General features: G+C 38.6%; 1 protein-coding gene across 2 annotated transcripts in view; it reads right to left on the minus strand.

Moving 5' to 3' along the window:
* Positions 1-5229: 5229 nt before the first annotated feature.
* The window catches only part of scai (suppressor of cancer cell invasion), a 72357-nt gene continuing 54664 nt past the window's right edge, over positions 5230-22922 (minus strand). The window contains exons 17-18 of one of the 2 annotated variants that reach the window (XR_009802455.1): positions 14198-14445; positions 5230-12633 (exon numbers count right to left, since the gene is read on the minus strand). Coding sequence is in view for 1 of the 2 variants with exons in the window: in XM_061876876.1 (XP_061732860.1) it covers positions 14299-14445 (147 nt within the window). In the remaining variant the exon portion in view is untranslated. Of the gene's footprint in view, positions 14446-22922 lie in introns of both variants that reach the window. The other variant, XM_061876876.1, reaches the window with a different exon arrangement.

Consider the following 22922-nt stretch of genomic DNA (forward strand, 5'->3'; position numbering starts at 1 on the left):
ACCATTTGTCAACAACACCCGGAAACGCTGCCGGCTTTGCTGAACCCGAGGTAATCTAAAATGGACTGATGCAAATTGGAAAAGTGTTCTGCGGTCTGACGAGTCCACATTTCAAATTGTTTTCGGAAACTGTAGACGTTGTGTCCCCTGGAACAAAGAGGAAAGGAACCATCCGGATTGTTATAGGCGCAAAGTTCAAAAGCCAGCATCTGTGATGGCATGGGGGTGTACTAGTCCCCAAGTCATGGGTAACTTACACATCTGTGAAGGCACCATTAATGCTGAAAGGTACATACAGGTGTAGGAGCAACATATGTTGCCATCCAAGCAATGTCTTTTTAATGGACGCCCCTGCTTATTTCAGCAAGACAATGCCAAGCCACGTTCTCCTCAGTTCCAAAACGTTTACTGAGTGTTGTTAAAAGGAAAGGCCATGTAACACAGTGGTAAAAAGGCCCCTGTGCCAACTTTTTTGCTATGTGTTGCTGTTTATTTGCCAACAAATATTAAGTTTCTCAGTTTGAACATTAAATATCTTGTCTTTGCAGTATATTCAATTGAATACAAGTTGAAAAGGATTTGCAAATCATTGTATTCTGTTTTTATTTACGATTCACAAAACGTGCCAACTTCCCTGGTTTTGGAGTTTGTATGATCAGGCTAAGATTTTTTTTAACTTAAAAGTAGGAGGAGTTGGTGCCACAAGAGAAAAAAAAAATCCCTTTTTACATTTTATTGTCTTCCTTTTGGCAACACAGAAACAAAGTCAGTCTTTGGCACTTAATACTCTCAACAAACATGCTACTTATAAACATTGACATCTTTGCGTTACTGGAACTTAAATCTTCAGAGTGCACATCGTAATACATGAATCACACTTATAGACCACCTGCTGTGAAGCAGACAAAAGATGGCCAACAGGGCCAAGTGACCAGGAAACAAGGGTATATAGGATCAACAGGGGGAGTCATGACATTTTTTTTTAAATGCATATTTTTTTTAAATTCCTCTTTGCAATTTTCCCCCAAATTGAAATGTCTTTAAACATGAACATGTGTGCAACAAATTGTGGTGCAGTTTAGAACAGGCAAGTGGCATGGCCACCCGACTCAATGTAACGTGCACGAATCATTCCCATCGTATTCACGTCAGCGTTTAAAATCGCTTGCGATTAGCACTGTTGTTGCCAGTTACAGTAGCTACTAGGCAACAATTAATTAGTAGCGAATAGTAGCGATTAGCACTCTAGTTGTCAGCCAGGGATTAGCTGTATTATTTGAGCATTTTAGTATTGCACAATTTACCTTTAGGACCAGTTTGATTTACAGTCGTGCTCATAAGTTTACATACCCTGGGAGAATGTATCATTTCTTGGCCATTCTTCAGAGAATATGAACCTTTCTTCCACTCATGCTTTATGGTTGTGTGAAGCTATTTATTGGCAAACAACTGTTTACTATTTTTAAATCAAAATGACAAAAGTAAGTACCCAAATGACCCTGAACAAAAGTTTACATACCCCAGTGACTTTGATCTGATAACATGCACAAAAGTGGACACAAACAGGTTTGAATGGCTAATCAAGATTCCAATCCTCACCTGTGACCTGTTTGTTTGTAATTAGTGTGTGTGTGTGTGTAAAAGGTCAGTGAGTTTCTGGGCTTCTGACAGACCATTGCATCTTTCATCCCAGTGCTGCACAGATGTTTCTGGATTCTGAGTCATGGGGAAGGCAAAATAATTGTCAAAGAACCTACAAACAAATGTAAATGAACTGCATAAAACAGTGAAGGGGTATAAAAAGATAAGTGAACTGCATAAAACAGGAAAGGGGTATAAAAAGATAAGCGAACTGCATTAAACAAGAAAGGGGTATAACAAGATAAGTGAACTGCATAAAACAGGAAAAGGGTATAACAAGATAAGTGAACTGCATAAAACAGGAAAGGGGTATAAAAAGATAAGCGAACTGCATTAAACAGGAAAGGGGTATAACAAGATAAGCGAACTGTATAAAACAGGAAAGGGGTATAACAAGATAAGTGAACTGCATAAAACAGGAAAGGGGTATAACAAGATAAGTGAACTGCATGAAACAGGAAAGGGGTATAAAAAGATAAGCGAACTGCATAAAACAGGAAAGGGGTATAAAAAGATAAGCGAACTGCATTAAACAGGAAAGGGGTATAACAAGATAGGCGAACTGCATAAAACAGGAAAGGGGTATAACAAGATAAGTGAACTGCATAAAACAGGAAAGGGGTATAAAAAGATAAGTGAACTGCATAAAACAGGAAAGGGGTATAAAAAGATAAGTGAACTGCATACAACAGGAAAGGGGTATAAAAAGATAAGTGAACTGCATAAAACAGGAAAGGGGTATAAAAAGATAAGTGAACTGCATTAAACAGGAAAGGGGTAAAACAAGATAAGTGAACTGCATAAAACAGGAAAGGGGTATAACAAGATAAGTGAACTGCATAAAACAGGAAAGGGGTATAACAAGATAAGTGAACTGCATAAAACAGGAAAGGGGTATAACAAGATAAGTGAACTGCATACAACAGGAAAGGGGTATAACAAGATAAGTGAACTGCATACAACAGGAAAGGGGTATAAAAAGAAAAGTGAACTGCATACAACAGGAAAGGGGTATAAAAAGAAAAGTGAACTGCATAAAACAGGAAAGGGGTATAACAAGATAAGTGAATTGCATAAAACAGGAAAGGGGTATAAAAAGATAAGTGAACTGCATACAACAGGAAATGGGTATAAAAAGATAAGCGAACTGCATTAAACAGGAAAGGGGTATAAAAAGATAAGCGAACTGCATTAAACAGGAAAGGGGTATAACAAGATAGGCGAACTGCATAAAACAGGAAAGGGGTATAAAAAGATAAGTGAACTGCATACAACAGGAAAGGGGTATAAAAAGATAAGTGAACTGCATAAAACAGGAAAGGGGTATAACAAGATAAGTGAACTGCATAAAACAGGAAAGGGGTACAAAAAGATAAGTGAACTGCATACAAGAGGAAAGGGGTATAAAAAGATAAGTGAACTGCATAAAACAGGAAAGGGGTATAACAAGATAAGTGAACTGCATACAACAGGAAAGGGGTATAAAAAGATAAGTGAACTACATAAAACAGGAAAGGGGTATAAAAAGATATCCAAAGAATTGAGAATGCCAATCAGCAGTGTTCAAACACAGATTAAGAAGTGGAAAATGAGGGATTCAGCCACAATAGCCAGGAAAATTGTTGGAGATGCAAAGAAAAACCCACAAATAACTTCGGCTGAAATACTGGACTCGCTGAAAAATTGTGGTGTGGCTGTTTCAGGATGCACAATAAGGAGGCACTTGGAAGAAAAATGGGCTGCATGGTCGAGTCGCCAGAAGAAAGCCATTTCTGCACAAATGTCAGAAAGTATCTCGCTTACATTACGCCAAACAGCGCAGAGACAAGCTTCAAAACCTCTGGAACAAAGTCATTTGGAGTGATGAGATCACATTTTTTGTGTTATCATTCATATTCTCTGAAGAATGGGCCAAGAAATCCTAAATTCTCCCAGGGTATGTAAACTTATGAGCGCAACTGTAAAACCATTTTTTTTTACAGTGTATAAAAGTAGGAGGTTCCTGCTCTCCATCAGCTTGTGGGTCCCTAACCTGGAAAATACTGAAGACCCCTGGCATAAACAAACATGTTGGCCCATGTATGCACGTCTGTGCGTGTGTTGATATGTATGTTCGCTTTCATGTAGCTAATTCCACAAAATCTAACATATTTTTCACTCCTACTGCAACATAAATAGTAATTTCATTTCATTTTTTTTAGCTAAAATATACATTAACTGCAATTATTGCCCCCCCCCCCCCCTTTTTTTAAACAATTTTTTTTTTGCAATGGAGATAAAAAGAGCACATGGATACGAGCGATTGATCGCCATTCACTTAATTGTTAGAAGTAGGGAAGGGATTCATAGAGCCCCATTCCCGGTTGAACAATTTCCCATGCGGTCTGCGGAAACTAATGAAAAGCGCCACTCTGCATACAGTGGGGCAAAAAAGTATTTAGTCAGCCACCGATTGTGCAAGTTCTCCCACTTAAAATGATGACACAGGTCTGTAATTTTCATCATAGGTACACTTCAACTGTGAGAGACAGAATGTGAAAAAAAAATCCAGGAATTCACACTGTAGGAATTTTAAATAATTTATTTGTAAATTATGGTGGAAAATAAGTATTTGGTCAACCATTTCAAAACTCTCACTGATGGAAGGAGGTTTTGGCTCAAAATCTCACGATGCATGGCCCCATTCATTCTTTCCTTAACACGGATCAATCGTCCTGTCCCCTTAGCAGAAAAACAGCCCCGAAGCATGATGTTTCCACCCCCATGCTTCACAGTAGGTATGGTGTTCTTGGGATGCAACTCAGTCTTCTTCTTCCTCCAAATACGACACGTTTAGTTTATACCAAAATGGATACATGGATGATACAGCAGAGGGTTGGGAGAATGTCATGTGGTCAGATGAAACCAAAATGGAACTTTTTGGTAACTCAACTCGTCGGGTTTGGAGGACGAAGAATACTGAGTTGCATCCCAAGAACACCATACCCACTGTGAAGCATGGGGGTGGAAACATCATGTTTTGGGGCTGTTTTTCTGCTAAGGGGACAGGACGATTGATCCGTGTTAAGGAAAGAATGAATGGGGCCATGTATCGTGAGATTTTGAGCCAAAACCTCCTTCCATCAGTGAGAGCTTTGAATGGTTGACCTAATACTTATTTTCCACCATAATTTACTAATAAATTCTTTAAAATTCATACAATGTGAATTCCTGGATTTTTTTTCACATTGTCTCTCACAGTTGAAGTGTACCTATAATGAAAATTACAGACCTCTGTCATCATTTTAAGTGGGAGAACTTGCACAATCGGTGGCTGACTAAATACTTTTTTGCCCCACTGTAGCAGTGAACGCTGTGGTCAAAGTTGGCATTGCCACAACAATACATGTTAAGATATTTACCACTCTACTGCCATCTGGTCGCTTAAGTGGATAGTGCACTCCCCCCCAAAATTGTCACGTTTCATGTGTCAGGTAAACCCCTAATGATGGTGCCGTATGAATCCCGTTTCTACTGTATATTTTGGCAACACAAACTGCAAAATCTTGCAACAATACAACACTACACAAAAGAAACTAGGCGGTGCCATAAAAAAAACATCATTCCTTTGACCACAATTGGTTCAATCTCGAGTCTTTTCTTACACAATAAGTCCAATGTTCATGCTCATGGTATTAACAGCACAAAACACAACATATATATTCACATGTTCTAAATGTACAAAAAAAGTGTTAAACTTTACACACTTGTTTCATTTTCATTGTGCTTCGATTCCTCAAATTGCAACTGCGGTGATCTCAGAATCACAGAACATATAATGTGGAGAAGAAAACAAAAAAAGGCGCTTACTGAGCATATACTCTTGGAGGGACCTGCCCAACAGGTTTTTCTTCCCAAAAAATAAAATAAACTTGGATTTGAAGCTGTTAGGAAGTTTTTCACAGAGCCTCAGATAGGGACGAGTCATTTAAATGCATCGTATTCTTCTTTGAGTTAAGGATAGGTTGGGCAAAACAAATGTAAACAACATGAAAATTAAACTGTATTACGATATTGACCTGAATATAAGACAAGAATGTAAGCATTTTTTTTTTTACATAGAAAATCTGGAAAAAGAGTGGTCATCTTATATTCTTCGAGTAGTTGTATATATATTCGCCACATCATGCTTCAAATATTGCGGTTTTATTTATTATTATTGTTTTTAAAGCATATTGTTGGTTTAAAGCGGGGGTCGGCAACGCGCGGCTTTCGAGCCACAAACGTCTTTTTAGCGCCGCCCTAGTGGCTCCCTGGAGCTTTTTCAAAAATGTATGAAAATGGAAAAAAATAAATTTTGTTTTAATATGGTTTTTGTAGGAGGACAGACATAACACAAACCTTCCTAATTTTTAGAAACCCCACTGTTTATATTAAACATGCTTCACTAATGAGAGTATTTGGCACGCGATGTTTTGTCCTAATTTCGGAAGTCCTTGAACGCACCGTAGTTTGTTTACAAGTACAACGTTCCTTGATGCTGCCACAGAAATACATTTTTCATGCCACTCTTCCTTTGTCCCTATTTGTCCATCAAACGTTTTATGCTGTGCGTGAATCCACCGAGATGAGCTTTGTTGACGTTATTGACTTGTGTGGAGTGCTAATCAGGCATATTTGGTCACTGCATGACTGTGAGCTAATCGATGCTAGCTGTATGTACATAATACATCATTGCGCCTCGTATTTTAGGTTAAATTTGCCAACCCTCATGATTTTTTCGGGAGACTCCCGAATTTCAGTGCCCCTCCCGAAAATCTCCCGGGGCAACCTATCTCCCAAATTCCTCCCGATTTTCACCCGGACAACATAATTCGGGGCGTGCCTATAAGGCATTGCCTTTAACGTCCTCTACAACCTGTCGTCACGTCCGGTTTTCCTCCATAAAATCAGCGTGTCGGCCCAGTTACATGATTTATGTGGCTATAACACGCTGAGGGTGGCCGTATAAATAACTTTAACACTTACAAATATGCGCCACACTGTGAACCCACAACAAACAAGAATGACAAAAATTTGGGGGGAGAACAAATCGCACCGTAAAACAACAAAACAAATACCCAGAAGCCCTTGCAGCACTAACTCTCCCGGGACGCTACAATATACTTACACCAAACCCCCCACCAATCTCCCTAATTCAGAGGTCTCAAGGTTGGCAAGTATGTTTTACGTATATTTGAGGTCATTTTATTTGTAGTTTTTGAAGTGTTTTCCAATGTTGTAAAAATGTGTAGAATAAATATTACATTTCAATATTTCTGTCAACGAAGATTTGCATCAACCTGCGACACAGTCATTTTGATAGTAGGCTAATATAGCCAATATAGACACTTACACCATGTGTTGCCTTCATTATAAAATTTGTATAAGGCTTTACATTTTTTTTTGCAGCTCCAGACAAATTTTTTTTTTTGTATTTTTGGTCCAATATGCCACTTTCAACATTTTGGGTTGCCGACCCCTGCTCTAAAGTACCGTATTTTTTGGACTATAAGTCGCAGTTTTTTTTCATAGTTTGGCCAGGGTTGCGACTTATACTCAGGAGCGACTTATGTGTGAAATTATTAACACATTACCGTCAAATATCAAATAATATTATTTAGCTCATTCACGTAAGAGACTAGACGTACAAGATTTCATGGGATTTATCGATTAGGAGTGACGGATTGTTTGGTAAACGAATAGCATGTTCTATATGTTATAGTTATTTGAATGACTCTTACCATAATATTTTACGTTAACATACCAGGCACCTTCTCAATTGTAAACCATATTTCCTTGAATTGCCGCTGGGGCGCTAATTAATTTAAAACCTCTTCTCACTCCTGCGCTTTCCAAAGGCATGCGGTAAAAGTAAACATGCGCTAATTATTTTAAAACCTCTTCTCACTACGGCACTTACCAAAGGCATGCAGTAAACATTTGAGTGTGATGTAAGCTTGGACCTTAAATCCTACTGAATAGCTCTTAATCTTCTTCCCTTTATCTGATTTCAAATTACCAGTATTGAAATCAGCCTCCTCCATTTTGAAAATGATGACAGGGGAAGTGTCACTCGTGACGTCACGAGTTTGACCCGGCGGTAACACTAAGCATGGGCTAATTATTTTGCGAATCGAGTTTGACCCGGCAGTAATTCAAGTCAGGTGCATACTATATGCCCTGCGGCAATTCAAGGAAATACGATATTTATGCGTCATATAACGTACACTTATTCAGCCTGTTGTTCAACAGTCTTTATTTATTTTAAATTGCCTTTCAAATGTCTATTCTTGGTGTTGGGTTTTTATCAAATACATTTCCCACAAAAATCCGACTTATACTCCAGTGCGACTTATATATGTTTTTTCCTTCATTATTATGCATTTTCGGCAGGTGCGTCTTATACTCCAAAAAATACGGTAAGTGTCAATTAAGTCTCACATACAGTGCAGTATTTATGTGATTTGAAAGGATTACGTTGTGGCGATCGTTGAAGATATTCATTCCCCAATCGGCCTTCCATATTCAGGTTAAAGATGTACAATGCGAACGACAACACAGTGCTACCTTCACAGCGACAAATCAAGTTGACCAACTTTTGACAAAACAACTCGTTGATACACTTCATCTTCAACTCCTGCCTCAAAAATAACATCCGTGCATTGTGAGACTTTGATGCGAGCGATGTTAAAAGACGAGACAGAGCAGTAACAGGCAATGCTGATATCTGCTAGGGATGGGTACTACTGAATTGGGTACTTTACAGGTACTGACTCTATTCCATCGGTACTACCTGGTATCGATTGACATAAAATAAAAAAAATCCATATTTGTTGCACATAACGTCACGTCCGCTTGCAGACTCAAGCGTTTTGGCGGGGAAATAAGCAACAAGAGCTGACAAACTCTAGGCAATGTTGCCTGAGAGAAAGCACTCAAAAGTAAGACTTGACATAACTAAAATTATGTACATAGCAAACTATAACCTGCTACCCAAGAATGTACAACAACTTTTCTTAACAAAAGAGGAGAAAATACGTATAACCTTAGAGGAAAATCTAATTTAAAACATTTGTATGCACGTACAACACTTAAAACCTTTGGCATATTTGTATGTGGAACTAAATTATGGAATGGATTAACCAAAGAAAAACAACATGGCACCAATATGATTCAGTTTAAGAGACTGTTCAAAGTACAACTTTTTTTGAGATAAAGATTATTTATGTATTTAAAATGTGTTTACTTAATATGGTATATTATTTAATTGTTCACTGTTCTGTTAGAGAGAACAAGGAAATTGGGTAAAAATTGCTATGGTATAAAAGGTGTAGGATTAAATAAACTCTGCTTCTTCCAACTCCTTTTCGGACGTGCCGTAAGGAAACAACTAGAAATATGTGATAAGTTACATTGTGTCGTATGTATGTTCGAAAATGAACTGACTTTTGAAAATGTTCTAGCTCAGGGGTCGGGAACCTTTTTGGCTGAGAGAGCCCTTAAAGCCAGATATTTCAAAATGTATTTCCGTGAGAGCCATATAGGTGGCGACTTGTCCAGGGTGTATGCCGCCTTCCGCTCGATTTTAGCTGAGATAGGCACCAGCACCCCCCGCGACCCCAAAGGAAATAAGCAGTAGAAAATGGATGGATGGATGAATACAACTAAATGCGTGCATTTTTAAGTAAGACCAACATTTTTAGAATATAATAAGTCTCTTATTCTTTTTAATAACATTGTTATTCTAAAGCTAACCAATAATAAATATAATACTTCTTACCATTGATGCACTTCTTGAACAGGTGCGATAGAAAATGGATGGTTGGATTAAAATGCATGAGAAGGTTTTATAATTTGAGCGTTATTTTTAACACTGTGATTACCAGCGGAAATATTCATTCCTTATCGTGTTAAGCAATGTCAGCTAATATTTATCTGAGAGCCAGATGCAGTCATCAAAAGAGCCACATCTGGCTCTAGAGTCAGAGGTTCCCTACCCCTGTTCTAGCTCAATGCTACTTAACATTGAAAATGCTATACGACATGCTACCGATTAGCATTGATAATCAAAACGTCCATGAAGATGCATGTCACAATCAAACAGTTGGTGTGCAATACTTATAGTATACACACTTTGTAGGACTCAACAAAAGACACAACTGGCACATTTCTGGCACCAGCCGCTAGACTCGATCTGACCAATCTAAGTCTACGAGCATGAACTGATGAACTTCTAAGACGAGCCAAAACCGTCCAGTTGTGATCGATTGAATGCCCTGAGATGACAATGACCTGTATCAGTGGTTCTTAACCTTGTTGGAGGCACCGAACCCCACCAGTTTTATATGTGCATTCACTGAACCTTTCTTTAGTGAAAAATAAAATGTTTTTTTGTTTTTACCAAATTTAAGACACTTTAGTATGGGGAACATATTCTAAGTAACAACGACTTAATTTAGAGTTATTTGGACACTAGGGGAACATATTCTAAGTAATAAAGACTAAATTTAGAGTTATTTGGTTAGGGTTAGGGTCAGGGTTAGGGTTATGATAAGGCCATGCCGAATAAGGCATTATTACTACTTAATAATGACTAGTTGAGAGCCAATATGTTACTAATTTGCATGTTAATAAGCAACTAATTAATGGTGAATATGTTCCCCATAATTAAGTGTTACCATGTTTTTTACTGGTGCACAAAATGAACCGTGCATGAACATCACCTTGTTCAAACAACAAAACTAAGACAGTGCATAAACTCACAACAAATTACACACCTGATAATCATTTAGCTGTTGCCGTATCCGTAATACGCCAACAGGGAGAAGTTTGTATTTACATGAAGAGTCGGGTGTGTTTTGATCTACGCCGAACCCCTAGGGTTCGATCGAACCCTTGTTAAGAACCACTGACCTGGATGAATGAGAACATTCATAGACACTTAATGGCAAAGAATACATCCTAACTAACCGATACACTGCTGCCATCTAACATCTTGGAGTTGTAACTGCATGCAAAGTCTACTACATAGTTACTTGCAAATGAGACTTAAGAGTCCAAGAAAACAAGATGTAACAACTGGACAGCACAGTTGTCATTATCAGCTAATTGTTAAATTAAAAAACACGGTAACACTTTAGTATGGGGAACACATATTCACCATTAATTAGCTGCTTAGTAACATGCAAATTAGTAACTGTGGAAGGGGCGTGGCCTGCGGGCCTGCAGCGAATCAGGGTGTGCCAGGATCGGCCTCGAAGTCAGCGACAAGTGCGTAGATGGCCCACCTATGCCTTGTTATCTAATCATCTGTCACTCTGTATAGACAGGAAACCAGGAGGGGAGAGGTTGTTGGAGCTGGAGCAAGAGCCAGAGACTAACAGACTAATGATGAAAAGCAATCAGAGAACATTATTGAAAAATAAAACTGTATTTAAACCATGAAACGGGCTCGCCTGGAGATGCTTGGTGGTCAAGAGGACCTAAAGCTTCCACAGTAAAATATTGGCTCTTAATTAGTCATTATTAAGTACTTATTAATGCCTTATTCTGCATGGGGGGGGGGGGGGGGGGCACACAGGTCCGGTGGCCATGGATAAAGTGCTAGCTGTCCAGAATCGGGACCCGGGATGGACCGCTCGCCTGTGTATGGGTTGGGGACATCTCTTCGCTTGGGATGGTTTCCTGCTGGCCCCACTATGGACTGGACTCTCACTATTATGTTAGATCCACTATGGACTGGACTCACATTATTAAGTTAGAGCCACTATGGACAGGACTCACATTATTATGTTAGATCCACTATGGACTGGACTTGCACTATTATGTTAGATCCACTATGGACTGGACTTTTACAATATTATGTTGGACCCACTCGACGTCCATTGCTTTCGGGGGGGGGCTGCCCACTTACGCGGTCCTCTCCAGGGTTTCTCATAGTCATTAACATCGACGTCCCACTGGGGAGAGTTTTTCCTTGCCCTTTTGTGGGCTCTGTACCGCGGATGTTGTTGTGGGTTGTGCAGCCCTTTGAGACACTTGTGATTTAGAGCTATATAAATAAATATTGATTGATTGAAATTATTCTAAATTAAGTTTTTGTTACTTTAATAAGCAACTAATTAATGGTGAATGTGTTCCCCCTATTAAAATGTTACCAAAAACCCTTATTTCTAACACAATATACGGCGGATTTACACCAGTACTAATTTCCAAGGTACCGGGAATTAGAACCGTATCGGTTCAAACCTGAAAAGTACCCATCCCTAATTTCTGCATGTTTTATTTTGCTGGCAAGTTTGTTAGGTGTGCATCGCGATTTAGTTAGACTGCGTTCAAACTTGACAAGAGCGGCACCAGAATGTTAATTATAACCGAACCAAACATGGCGTGTTGGACTTTTGACGCCATTTTTTTCCCAATAACGTTGATCAATGACATAGTAACTGTTGAGCAGCGAAGCAATGTGATTCATAAAATATGATAAGTGATTTTAACGGAACGACTTTAATATAAAGCAAGACTGTCAAAGTTTGCGATTAATCACAAAATATGATCGCATTTATGCATAAATGCAGAATAATCACACCATGTATATTTAAAATGTTCCTGTATGACATTTTTGACAAACTACATTTGTGTCAAAATAATATAAGTACGAATAAAATAAATTATTAAATGTAATTAATTGTGAATAATCACAATAGTGTACTTAAGCATCTTTCCATGCATTTCAGGCTCACGGGGTAATTAAGACCATTTTTTTTTTACATTACTATTCGACAGCACTAAAACTAATTACTTTTCCAAGTCTTGTAAAGGAAAGGGTTATCTCATATTCAAGTCAATACATTAGTTTGCACGTGGTAGAAAAATATCGTCGACATCATCCAATACATTATACATACAAATACAAAGATTTCAGATCCGCCTCCCAAAGCAGATGACCGATTGTTGGCAAAGAGGATATTTCTGAAAACAAAACAAAAAAGTGATACAAAGTTGAAGTGGAAATGCAACGTCACTTGAAAATAGGAGCCTATTTCTAACGATCACATCAGATAGACATTTATATACATCGTGTACACAGTAATAAATAGTATAAACATTTAAAATGTGTCATAATCTACATTGATTAACTACTCTATATTCTAACCAGTTGCCATAGTTTAGTGCATTTTGACCAATTTACGTGTTAATGCATTATTTGTATTAATATCCAAATCCGCCAGAACTCAGATATTTTCCCTCTTTTTATTTTGATTGACATTTATGAGTCTTATGGGTTTCTAGTTAAAGGGGCCATATGTAGAAATGTCATGTCAAGTCATCATTAAATGGCCCTGATATGTCAAAAGGCATAAAAAAATCATGTTGTTTTTGAATACCTCTATAACTGATAACGGTATAACTAATAACAGTTCAGTTATGCTCATTTAAAAATTACAATTACAGCCCCGAAATCATATTTTCATTTCGATGGCCCGCCCTCCACTGTTTGACCAATTAGAAACTTGTGAGTGTGTCGTGTCCAGGTTGCCAGTTATGCACCATCCTCTTCTTCAAGTTACTGCCACTGGTAAAGTTACTAAACATGTCAGACCTTAGTAAATCTAAAAGGCCTCGTTACGATTCTCAACTTATTCATGACAAAGCCAGGAACAAAACAAGGATTTCTATCGCGGATGCCTTTGAAAGATGGAGATGATTGAAGGCGGAGAAGATTTTTTCATCTAATGCCAAACTGGCTAATTTCCTCCTTGATATCGAAGGCATTTACGTTTTCGTATTACTTGTAATAAATGGAAAAGGACATTTCGTATGTAATTTTTCAGTTGGCCTTGACTTGCCATCAAAGTAGTCCTATGCGATATATGATATATTATTATATATAATTATTTTGATGGTGGTCCGTGCAGTCAAACTAGACATCTTAGCAGGATAATACCAACTATCAATCCCGACTCCCGACTAAAATATTGCTGCGTTCCTTTACAAATACATTTGGCTAATCGACATCAGATAAATGTGGCATAATTACAGAGTAAACCATCATGCAAGAAGCATAAACAAGAGAAACCTACAGCGTAGGACTAGTCGTTTGCCATTTGAAGCTCCTTGAAGTAGGATTCGGATTCGTATCTGGCAACCTCAGTCATGGAGAGTGAGGGGACTATAGAATTTTGACAGTGATTGCACTGCCACATTACTACATATGGCTCCTTTATTAATTGGTGATCAAGGGCATGGTGAGAGTATTTTATATATGCATTATTTGTGCAATTTTAACTATATACAATACTTTTTTTTTTAAGCTTAAACAAAACACCAAAACTACTTATCTAGTAAAAAGTAGGCAGTTATGCTATGGATGCTTTTGTAAAAAAAAAACATGCAATGAAGTCATATAAGTAATTCAACATTAACTCTGGAATAGTTTGTAAGTAATGTTGACCAGTTTTTGTTGAACTGGTCGTGTGCCTTCATTACTTTTAGGAGGAAATATGGCAAAAAAAACATGACAGGTATTACTTACTTGTCAGCTTATAAATAAACAAATACAATGCTACAAAAGGCTGCGGCATCTGAGTATGTATGAAGATGTGTTTCTTTTTTTTTGGTCCTGGGTAAAGACTTTTAGTAGGCTTCCACTGAATGATCCCAAAAGAGGTTCTGTACATCCAGTATGGCTGCCATCTTCAAAATATGCTTCTGAAGAACACTGCTCTCCACTGTGTCCTGTTTCGGGAGCTCGGGGTATGACTCAGGGAAGCTCTGAGAATCCTGCAAATACAGAAAGCATTGGTATAATTATTATTTTAGTCAGCAACCCCAGCATGGCAAATTTAGCATGGTACAGCCCCCAGGAGGAGAAGTAATAATAGTAATGCACAGGGGAACCGGCACTTTATTAGGAATTCTGTCTATCGTTCACAATCATTATGAAAGACATGACGACAGATGGATTTGAAAACATGTTTTAAAATGCATTTTAACTTGTAAATAAATGTATACTTACAGTGGAGCCAATGGAAGCTCCGCTATTTTGCCCACCCCAAAAAAATTAAATAAATAACCATTTAAAAACCATCGATATTACTCCATTTACATTTTGTGATTTTAATATTAATCAATTAGTGACATTATTATAAGTACAACTTCAGACAAACTATTTATAGCAGCGCCGTGCTCATTTCCGTATGTGCCTTTTTTTACATCATCGAGTGGTCTGCTGCTTTCCCGCTTCCTTGCTCCCGAGAAGTCTATTGTAGACCATAAATAAGGCATCTCACCTGGACAGAAGATGTCTGAGTAGGTATTCCCACAAGTTGGTACACTTTCACAGCCATTTAGGACCTGAAACTGGTAATGACGACAAGAAAAGAAGCTTGGTCCCCAACCCTCGTACCCCTCCCCACCCCTTTTTCTTCGCAAGGATTATGAACGCAGAGGCGGCACAGTAAGAGATATTTTTATGTTTGTTGGCTCTCATGAGGTTTGCAGTGAGTAGAAATCAGTGATGAAGAAAAAAAAAAAAGCAAACGTTGTGATGCGTTTTTTAAAACTTATGCGCCGCATATACTTAAAATGATCAAAATACGTAAATATTAAATGGTTTTATAAATGTGCCTGTTACTACATTACATTAAGTATATACTTTCATTTTATATATAAACCCGTAATGCAGGGGTCCCCAAACTCTTTGACTCAGGGGCTGCATTGTCTTAAAAAATTTGGCTGGGGGCTAGGCTGTAATATATATACATATATATATATATATATATATATATATATATATATATATATATATATATATACAAAATAAATATTTTATACATATATAACGCGATGATGTCCTGTTATCGATGGGAAAATCCATTTTTAGACAATATGATTTACCTGAGCGGCAAGGAGACACTGAGATTAACAAGCGGTAGAAAATGGATTACAAAGGAGAGATTTAAAAAAAAAAATAAAAATAAAAAAAAAAAGTAAAATGCATATACATGTACACACACACATATATATATATATATATATATATATATATATATATATATACACACAGTTGTGATCAAAATTATTCAACCCCCACACAATTTTGGTGTTTTAGCAAATTGGACATTTATTCCGTATTTTGTTTATAGTCATATCAAATAAAGATGTGTCAAATAGACAAATGCAACTTAAATTGTAACACTGTATTTTACAAAATACCAAAAAAGGACTTTTCTTAATATCTCATTGACAAAATGATTCAACCCCCTAGTTACATGCATCTTTAGTACTTAGTAGAACACCCTTTGGCAGTAATTACATCCTTCAAACGTGATACATAACCGGACACAAGCTTCTTTCAACGATCTACAGGTATTTTAGCCCATTCCTCTTGGGCAAAGGCCTCCAGTTCATTCATATTCTTGGGCTTGCCTGCTGCAACTGCCTTCTTCAAGTCTCACCACAGGTTTTCTATAGGATTTAGGTCTGGCGACTGTGAAGGCCACTCCAGAGTCTTCCAGCCCTTCTTCTGTAACCACTCTGATGTGTTGATTTGGAGGTATGCTTGGGATCGTTGTCCTGTTGGAAGGTCCAACGTTTCCCAAGCCCCAGCTTCGTCACTGACTTCATGAAATTTGCAGCTAATATATCCTGGTAGGAAATAGAATTCATAATGCCTTGAACGCGCTGGAGATTCCCGGTACCTGAGGCAGAGAAACAGCCCCAGAGCATGATTGACCCCCCACCATGCTTAACAGTAGGCAAGGTGTTCTTCTCTTTGTAAGCTTCATTTTTTTCTCCTCCAGACATAATGTTGATTCATAGGCGCAAAGATTTCCAGTTTTGTCTCATCACTCCATAGAACAGTTTCCCAAAACCTTTGGGGTTTGTCCAGATGATTTTCGGCATACTGGAGTCTATTTTTCTTGTGCCTGGTAGTCAGAAGTGGGGTGCGCCTGGGAGTTCTGGCATGGAGGCCTTCATTTCGTAGTGCGCGCCTTATTGTCTGGGACGAAACCTGCGTTCCCCACTCTGCAATGTCCTGTTGTAGTTCCTCAACTGTTACCCGGGGGTTTTTCACCACTGTACGCTTCAAATACCGGACAGTGGTTGCAAACAGCATCGTCTTTCTACCACGCCCACGTAGTGTTTCCACTGTGCCTTTAGCTTTAAACTCGCGAATTATGCTCCCAACTGTGTCTCTTGGAATGTGTAATGTCTTTGCTATTTCCTTATATCCATATCCTTTCTTATGAAGAGAAATTACCTCCTCTCTTGACTTCTTTGACCACTCTCTGGACTTCACCATGTTGCAAATACACCATTGACCATCTACAAGAAGCTGAGCGTCAGTCTTTTTCAATCAGTTTAATTGTTGCTCGTTATGGTTCTAATCACATCTACAGGCGTTTTCAACACCCGATTGAAAAGACCTTATTCAAATTCTGTTCTTAAGAGTTAAGATCTTCAAGGGCTTGAATAATTTTGTCAATGAGATATTAAGAGAAATGACACTGTTTGGTATGTTACAAAATATAATGTTGTAATTCAAGTTGCATTTGTCTATTTAATGCATCTTTATTTGATATGACTATAAACAAAATACGGAATGAATGTCCAACTTGCTAAAACACCAAAATTGTGTGGGGGATGAATAATTTTGATCAAAAAAAAAAATAAAAAAAATAAAATAAAATAAATATATATATATATATATATATATATATATATTTTTTTTTTTAATATATATATATATTTTTTTTTTTAACTTGGGACTTTCCGTGGGCTGTATTTTGGTAGTTTGGGGACCCCTGCCCTAATGGATGTGTTTGAAGGTTTAAGGGCTGTGTAGGCGGAATTGCACGGCTCCCATAAACTCCATTATAAGCAAACTTTTGATCGCATTTATTTAATATTTATAATGCAAAAAAAAAAAACATTGCAAACTTTGCCATGAAACTCATCGCTCTGTTAGTAACGAACAATATTATGGAACCAGGGATGACACACACCCCTGCAGCTGTTTCGCGTAGTTTTGAGTGAATAATTGTACCAGCATTCTTTGAGACAAGATTGTGTACCGATAAAGGGTGGAGCAGTTAAAAAAATCCACGATTCGGATCTTATTAGAGTTTGTAACACGGTTTTCGGTTTGGTTCAATGTACTCCTGAATACCATATATTTGGGATGTTTCCATTCAATATTAGTCTGAAATTTGCAAAAAAAAAAAAAAAAAAAAAAAAGGATAGAATGGTATCAGCTTGCATCTACAATCTCCGATACAAGTAGTCCTGCAATGTGTTCACTTGTGCAAAACTAATAAATGCCTGCTAACATCAAAATGTCCTCCAATAAGCACACCTGGTTGGTCTTTTCCAGTATTTTAGTCAAATCAAAAGGTAAACATGGTAGACTCTTGGCTACTAGGAGCTAGCAGCTACATAACAGCTAAGCACACAATAGCACACAAGCTAGATTTTCGTAATATGTATCCTTAATTGAACAATACTGTAATCCAAAAAAGGCTATTTTTGTCAATACAATCAAGTATTAAAATGTGATACTGTTGTTGCATATTACTTAGACATACAAAGTCCCAAAGGCAGAAGCGCATTAGAAAATATCCAGGGACAAAGGGACAAGCGGTGGAAAATGGACGGATGGAAACACGTTTCTATCATTCAACTCAGTCATTAGATTAACGTAATAAATGATTATGACCACTAGATGTCGCAAAAATACAATTTACCATCCACCTTAAAGGGCAACTGCAATTGTCGCCTATGTTCACAATCATTATGTAAGACATGACATGGGTGTATTTTCTTTTAATGCATTCTAACTTGTAAATGTAACTAATAGTCTGCTTATAGCTGAGCCAATGGGAGGTCCTTTTTCCGTCCATAAACTCCAATAAATAACCATTCAAAAAGAGCCAACACTACTTGATTTACATTTCATGATATGTATATTAACCAAGTATTAGTGATATTGTTATTAGAAGCGCTAACGCAGACAAACTATTTATAGCGGCACTGTGATCACAACCCTAAACTACCGACCGGTGTCTCACCTTCCCTTTATTTTGAAAATCCTCGAAAAAATTGTTGCAGAGCAGCTAAATGAACACTTAGCGTCTAACAATCTATGTGAAACCTTTCAATCCGGTTTCAAGGCAAATCACTCGACGGAGACAGCCCTCGCAAAATTGACTAATGATCTATTGCTAACGATGGACTCTGATGCGTCATCTATGTTGCTGCTTCTCGATCTTAGCGCTGCTTTCGATACCGTCGATCATAATATTTTATTAGAGCGTATCAAAACACGAATTGGTATGTCAGATTCAGCCCTGTCTTGGTTTAACTCTTATCTTACTGATAGGATGCAGTGTGTCTCCCATAACAGTGTGACCTCGGGCTATGTTAAGGTAACGTGTGGAGTTCCCCAGGGTTCGGTCCTTGGCCCTGTACTCTTCAGCATCTACATGCTGCCGCTAGGTGACGTCATACGCAAATACGGTATTAGCTTTCACTGCTATGTTGATGACAACCAACTCTACATGCCCCTAAAGCTGACCAACACGCCGGACTGTAGTCAGTTGGAAGCGTGTCTTAATGAAATAAAAAAATTGATGTCCGCTAACTTTTTGCAACTTAACGCCAAAAAAACGGAAATGCTGATTATCGGTCCTGCTAGACACCGACCTTTATTTAATAATACAACTTTAACATTTGACAACCAAATAATAAAACAAGGTGACTCGGTAAAAAATCTGGGTATTATCTTCGACCCAACTCTCTCCTTTGAGTCACACATTAAAAGCGTTACAAAAACGGCCTCCTTTCATCTCCGTAATATTGCTAAAATTCGCTCCATTTTGTCCACTAAAGACGCCGAGATCATTATCCATGCGTTTGTTACGTCTCGTCTCGATTACTGTAACGTATTATTTTCGGGTCTCCCCATGTCTAGCATTAAAAGATTACAGTTGGTACAAAATGCGGCTGCTAGACTTTTGCCAAGAACAAGAAAGTTTGATCACATTACGCCTGTACTGGCTCACCTGCACTGGCTTCCTGTGCACTTAAGATGTGACTTTAAGGTTTTACTAATTACGTATAAAATACTACACGGTCTAGCTCCAGCCTATCTTGCCGATTGTATTGTTCCATATGTCCCGGCAAGAAATCTGCGTTCAAAAGACTCCGGCTTATTAGTGATTCCTAGAGCCCAAAAAAAGTCTGCGGGCTACAGAGCGTTTTCCGTTCGGGCTCCAGTAATCTGGAATGCCCTCCCGGTAACAGTTCGAGATGCTACCTCAGTAGAAGCATTTAAGTCTCACCTTAAAACTCATCTGTATACTCTAGCCTTTAAATAGACCTCCTTTTTAGATCAGTTGATCTGCCGCTTCTTTTCTTTCTACTATGTCTCCCCCTCCCTTGTGGAGGGGGTCCGGTCCGATAACCATGGATGAAGTACTGGCTGTCCAGAGTCGAGACCCAGGATGGACCGCTCTTCCGGACCCAGGATGGACCGCTCGCCTGTATCGATTGGGGACATCTCTACGCTGCTGATCCGCCTCCGCTTGAGATGGTCTCCTGTGGACGGGACTCTCGCTGCTGTCTTGCCCACTGGGTGTGAGTTTTCCTTGCCCTTTTGTGGGTTATTCCGAGGATGTTGTAGTCGTAATGATTTGTGCAGTCCTTTGAGACATTTGTGATTTGGGGCTATATAAATAAACATTGATTGATTGATTGAACCCTGTGTACACTATCGACACGATCGACTGGTGTGGTGCTTCCTTGCTTCCTTGCTCCCTGGAAGTTTATAGTAGATCATAAATCACCTAAACAGAAGAAGTCTGAGGATGTATTTAGACAAGTTGGTACACTTTGTGTTACGGCGCATGCTCATACTATCATTTCCTCCGCAGCAAACGCTGCTGGGAGCGCCTCTGGACACGCCCCTGCTCCTTCCTCTCATGCCGCGGCCTCGTGCCTGCAAGGCTGCGGACAATCTGCTATCAGCGCACCTGGTTCTAATGAGGCTTGACACAATAAAGCCCAGCTCATCCTGAGATCCAGTGCCAGAACGTATTTCTCCTCTCCTTTGTTCTTGCTCTCCGTGTACCTTCTGCCCTTGTGCTCACCTGTCCTTGTCGTTTCCCTTGTCCCTTCGGAATACCCCCCGTTGCCTTGAATTAGAGCTGTGCGCCTCACTTCCCACTAGATTCTGACTGCCTCCCTGGATAACGACCTCTGCTTTGAACACTGACCTCTTGACACCTCTCTCCAGCCCCACGGACCTCCCGCTTGTGCTACGGATCTTCTCCAGCCTACCCCTTTTTGGACTTTCTGCCTCCTCAGCCAACAAGCACCTGATAATATATTTCCTTGTTAAACACTTCACATACTCCTGCACTCACACGCATAGTAGCATACACCCTCCACCGCATCATCAAGCTAAATAAATTCTTATTGAGCGATACCTCCTGTGTCCTGCCATCTCCTTCCCCTGTCGTAGTTATCCACAGCCATTCAGGACCCAAAATTGGCAAGAACGAGACAAAAAGACGCTTGTTCCCCCCCCTTCCCCCCTACCCGGTTTCTTTGTGAGGATTATGATCATTCTTCATCTAAATGTGAATATATGAACATCCTATCACTTGGCATCCTAATGACAGTGGACAGTAGGTGATGTTTTATTATGTTTGTTGGCTCTCATAAAGTCTGCAGTGAGTAATAATCTGTGCTGGAGAAAAAAAAGCAAACATTGTGATGCGTTTTTTAAATGAATGCGCCGCGTATGCTTTGAATTATCAAAATACTTAAGTATTACATGTTATTATAAATGTGCCTGTTACTACATGACATATATACTAGGGTTGTCCCGATCCGATATTTGGACCGGATCAGCCGCCGATATTTGTCAAAAAATGCGTATCGGCAAGGCATGGGAAAATGCCGATCCAGATCCAGTTTTAAAAAAAAATCTGGTCCGTATTTCCAACGCACCGATTTAAATAATACATTCCACTCTTCTGCTGCTCCCTATGCTCCGTTACGCATTTTCCAGCACACCTTCAACACATCCACAGGTCTGGGTTCTAACCGTTCAGACGGCCGTGTGAATTAAAAGTTACGGTAAAAATGTCAGCTGTGTGGGATTATTTTACCCTACAAAACGAAAAAGATGGAGAGGTGGAGTGCAAAACATGCCACAATAAAGTCAAGCGTGGTGGTAAAGTGATAAGACATTTTATTGACTCTTGAGAGTGAGAGGCTTTTTAGCACTCATCATTGCTGACCACAGGAGCAGGCTGACACCTGAGCATCTTGAAGTGCTCGTCTTTGTTAGAATCTCCCCATTATGCTTGGACTTCAATTGTTTGCCCACCCTGACTGGGGCAAACAATTGAAAGGAGTGTGTAGATAGTTTTTTTTTTTAAAGTTTACACTGGTTCAAGAGCAAGTATTGAGGTTGAGTTATAGACATTTTATCCCACTCATGTTGTTTGTGTGTTTTGCTTTTTTAATAATGTTTACAGCATTATTTACACTTTATACTGTTCAATTTTTTACTGTTTAATGATGCTGTTACTGTTTGTCATGTATCATTTTTTCTATTTTGTGTTTATCCTTGAATACCAACTATTGTGTATTATTCAAAGTCACCTAATTCAGCTGGCTAGTTGTTATCAAGAGTACTAAAACCCTTTTCAACATGAATCTGACAACTAAGTAAGCTAAATAACTTTGAACTTTAATACATGCTCGAATCAGCATCGGTATCGGATCGGAAGTACAAAATCAATATCGGTATCGGATCGGAAGTGCAAAAACCTGGATCGGGAAATCCTTAATATATACTTACAGCATGTATATAATAAAACCTCAATGGAGGAGTTGTTTTTTTGTTTTTTAAAGGGGTTTATAGGCGGAATAGAGCGGTTCCGATAGGCTCCATTGTAGGCGGACATTTGATCGCATTTATTTCATAAAGAATGCAAAAAAAAACCATCCTTTTGTCATGTCTATTATGAACAAATAGGAAAAATTACAAAAAGTGCAGTTCCCATTTAAATGCATAAATCTGTAATAAGGTTGTTTTCATACCTACCATTGTAATCGGAGAACAGTGTTACCTCAAATTACGAGTACCTTATCTTACAAGTAATTTAACATGTGAGTTACGAGCATTTTCACTGTGGATTGAAGTAGTATTTGTCACAGGCTTTTGCCGTTTGAGCATTACAATT

The sequence above is a fragment of the Nerophis ophidion genome, linkage group LG17, assembly GCF_033978795.1.
Source record: "Nerophis ophidion isolate RoL-2023_Sa linkage group LG17, RoL_Noph_v1.0, whole genome shotgun sequence".
Taxonomy (NCBI): domain Eukaryota; kingdom Metazoa; phylum Chordata; class Actinopteri; order Syngnathiformes; family Syngnathidae; genus Nerophis; species Nerophis ophidion.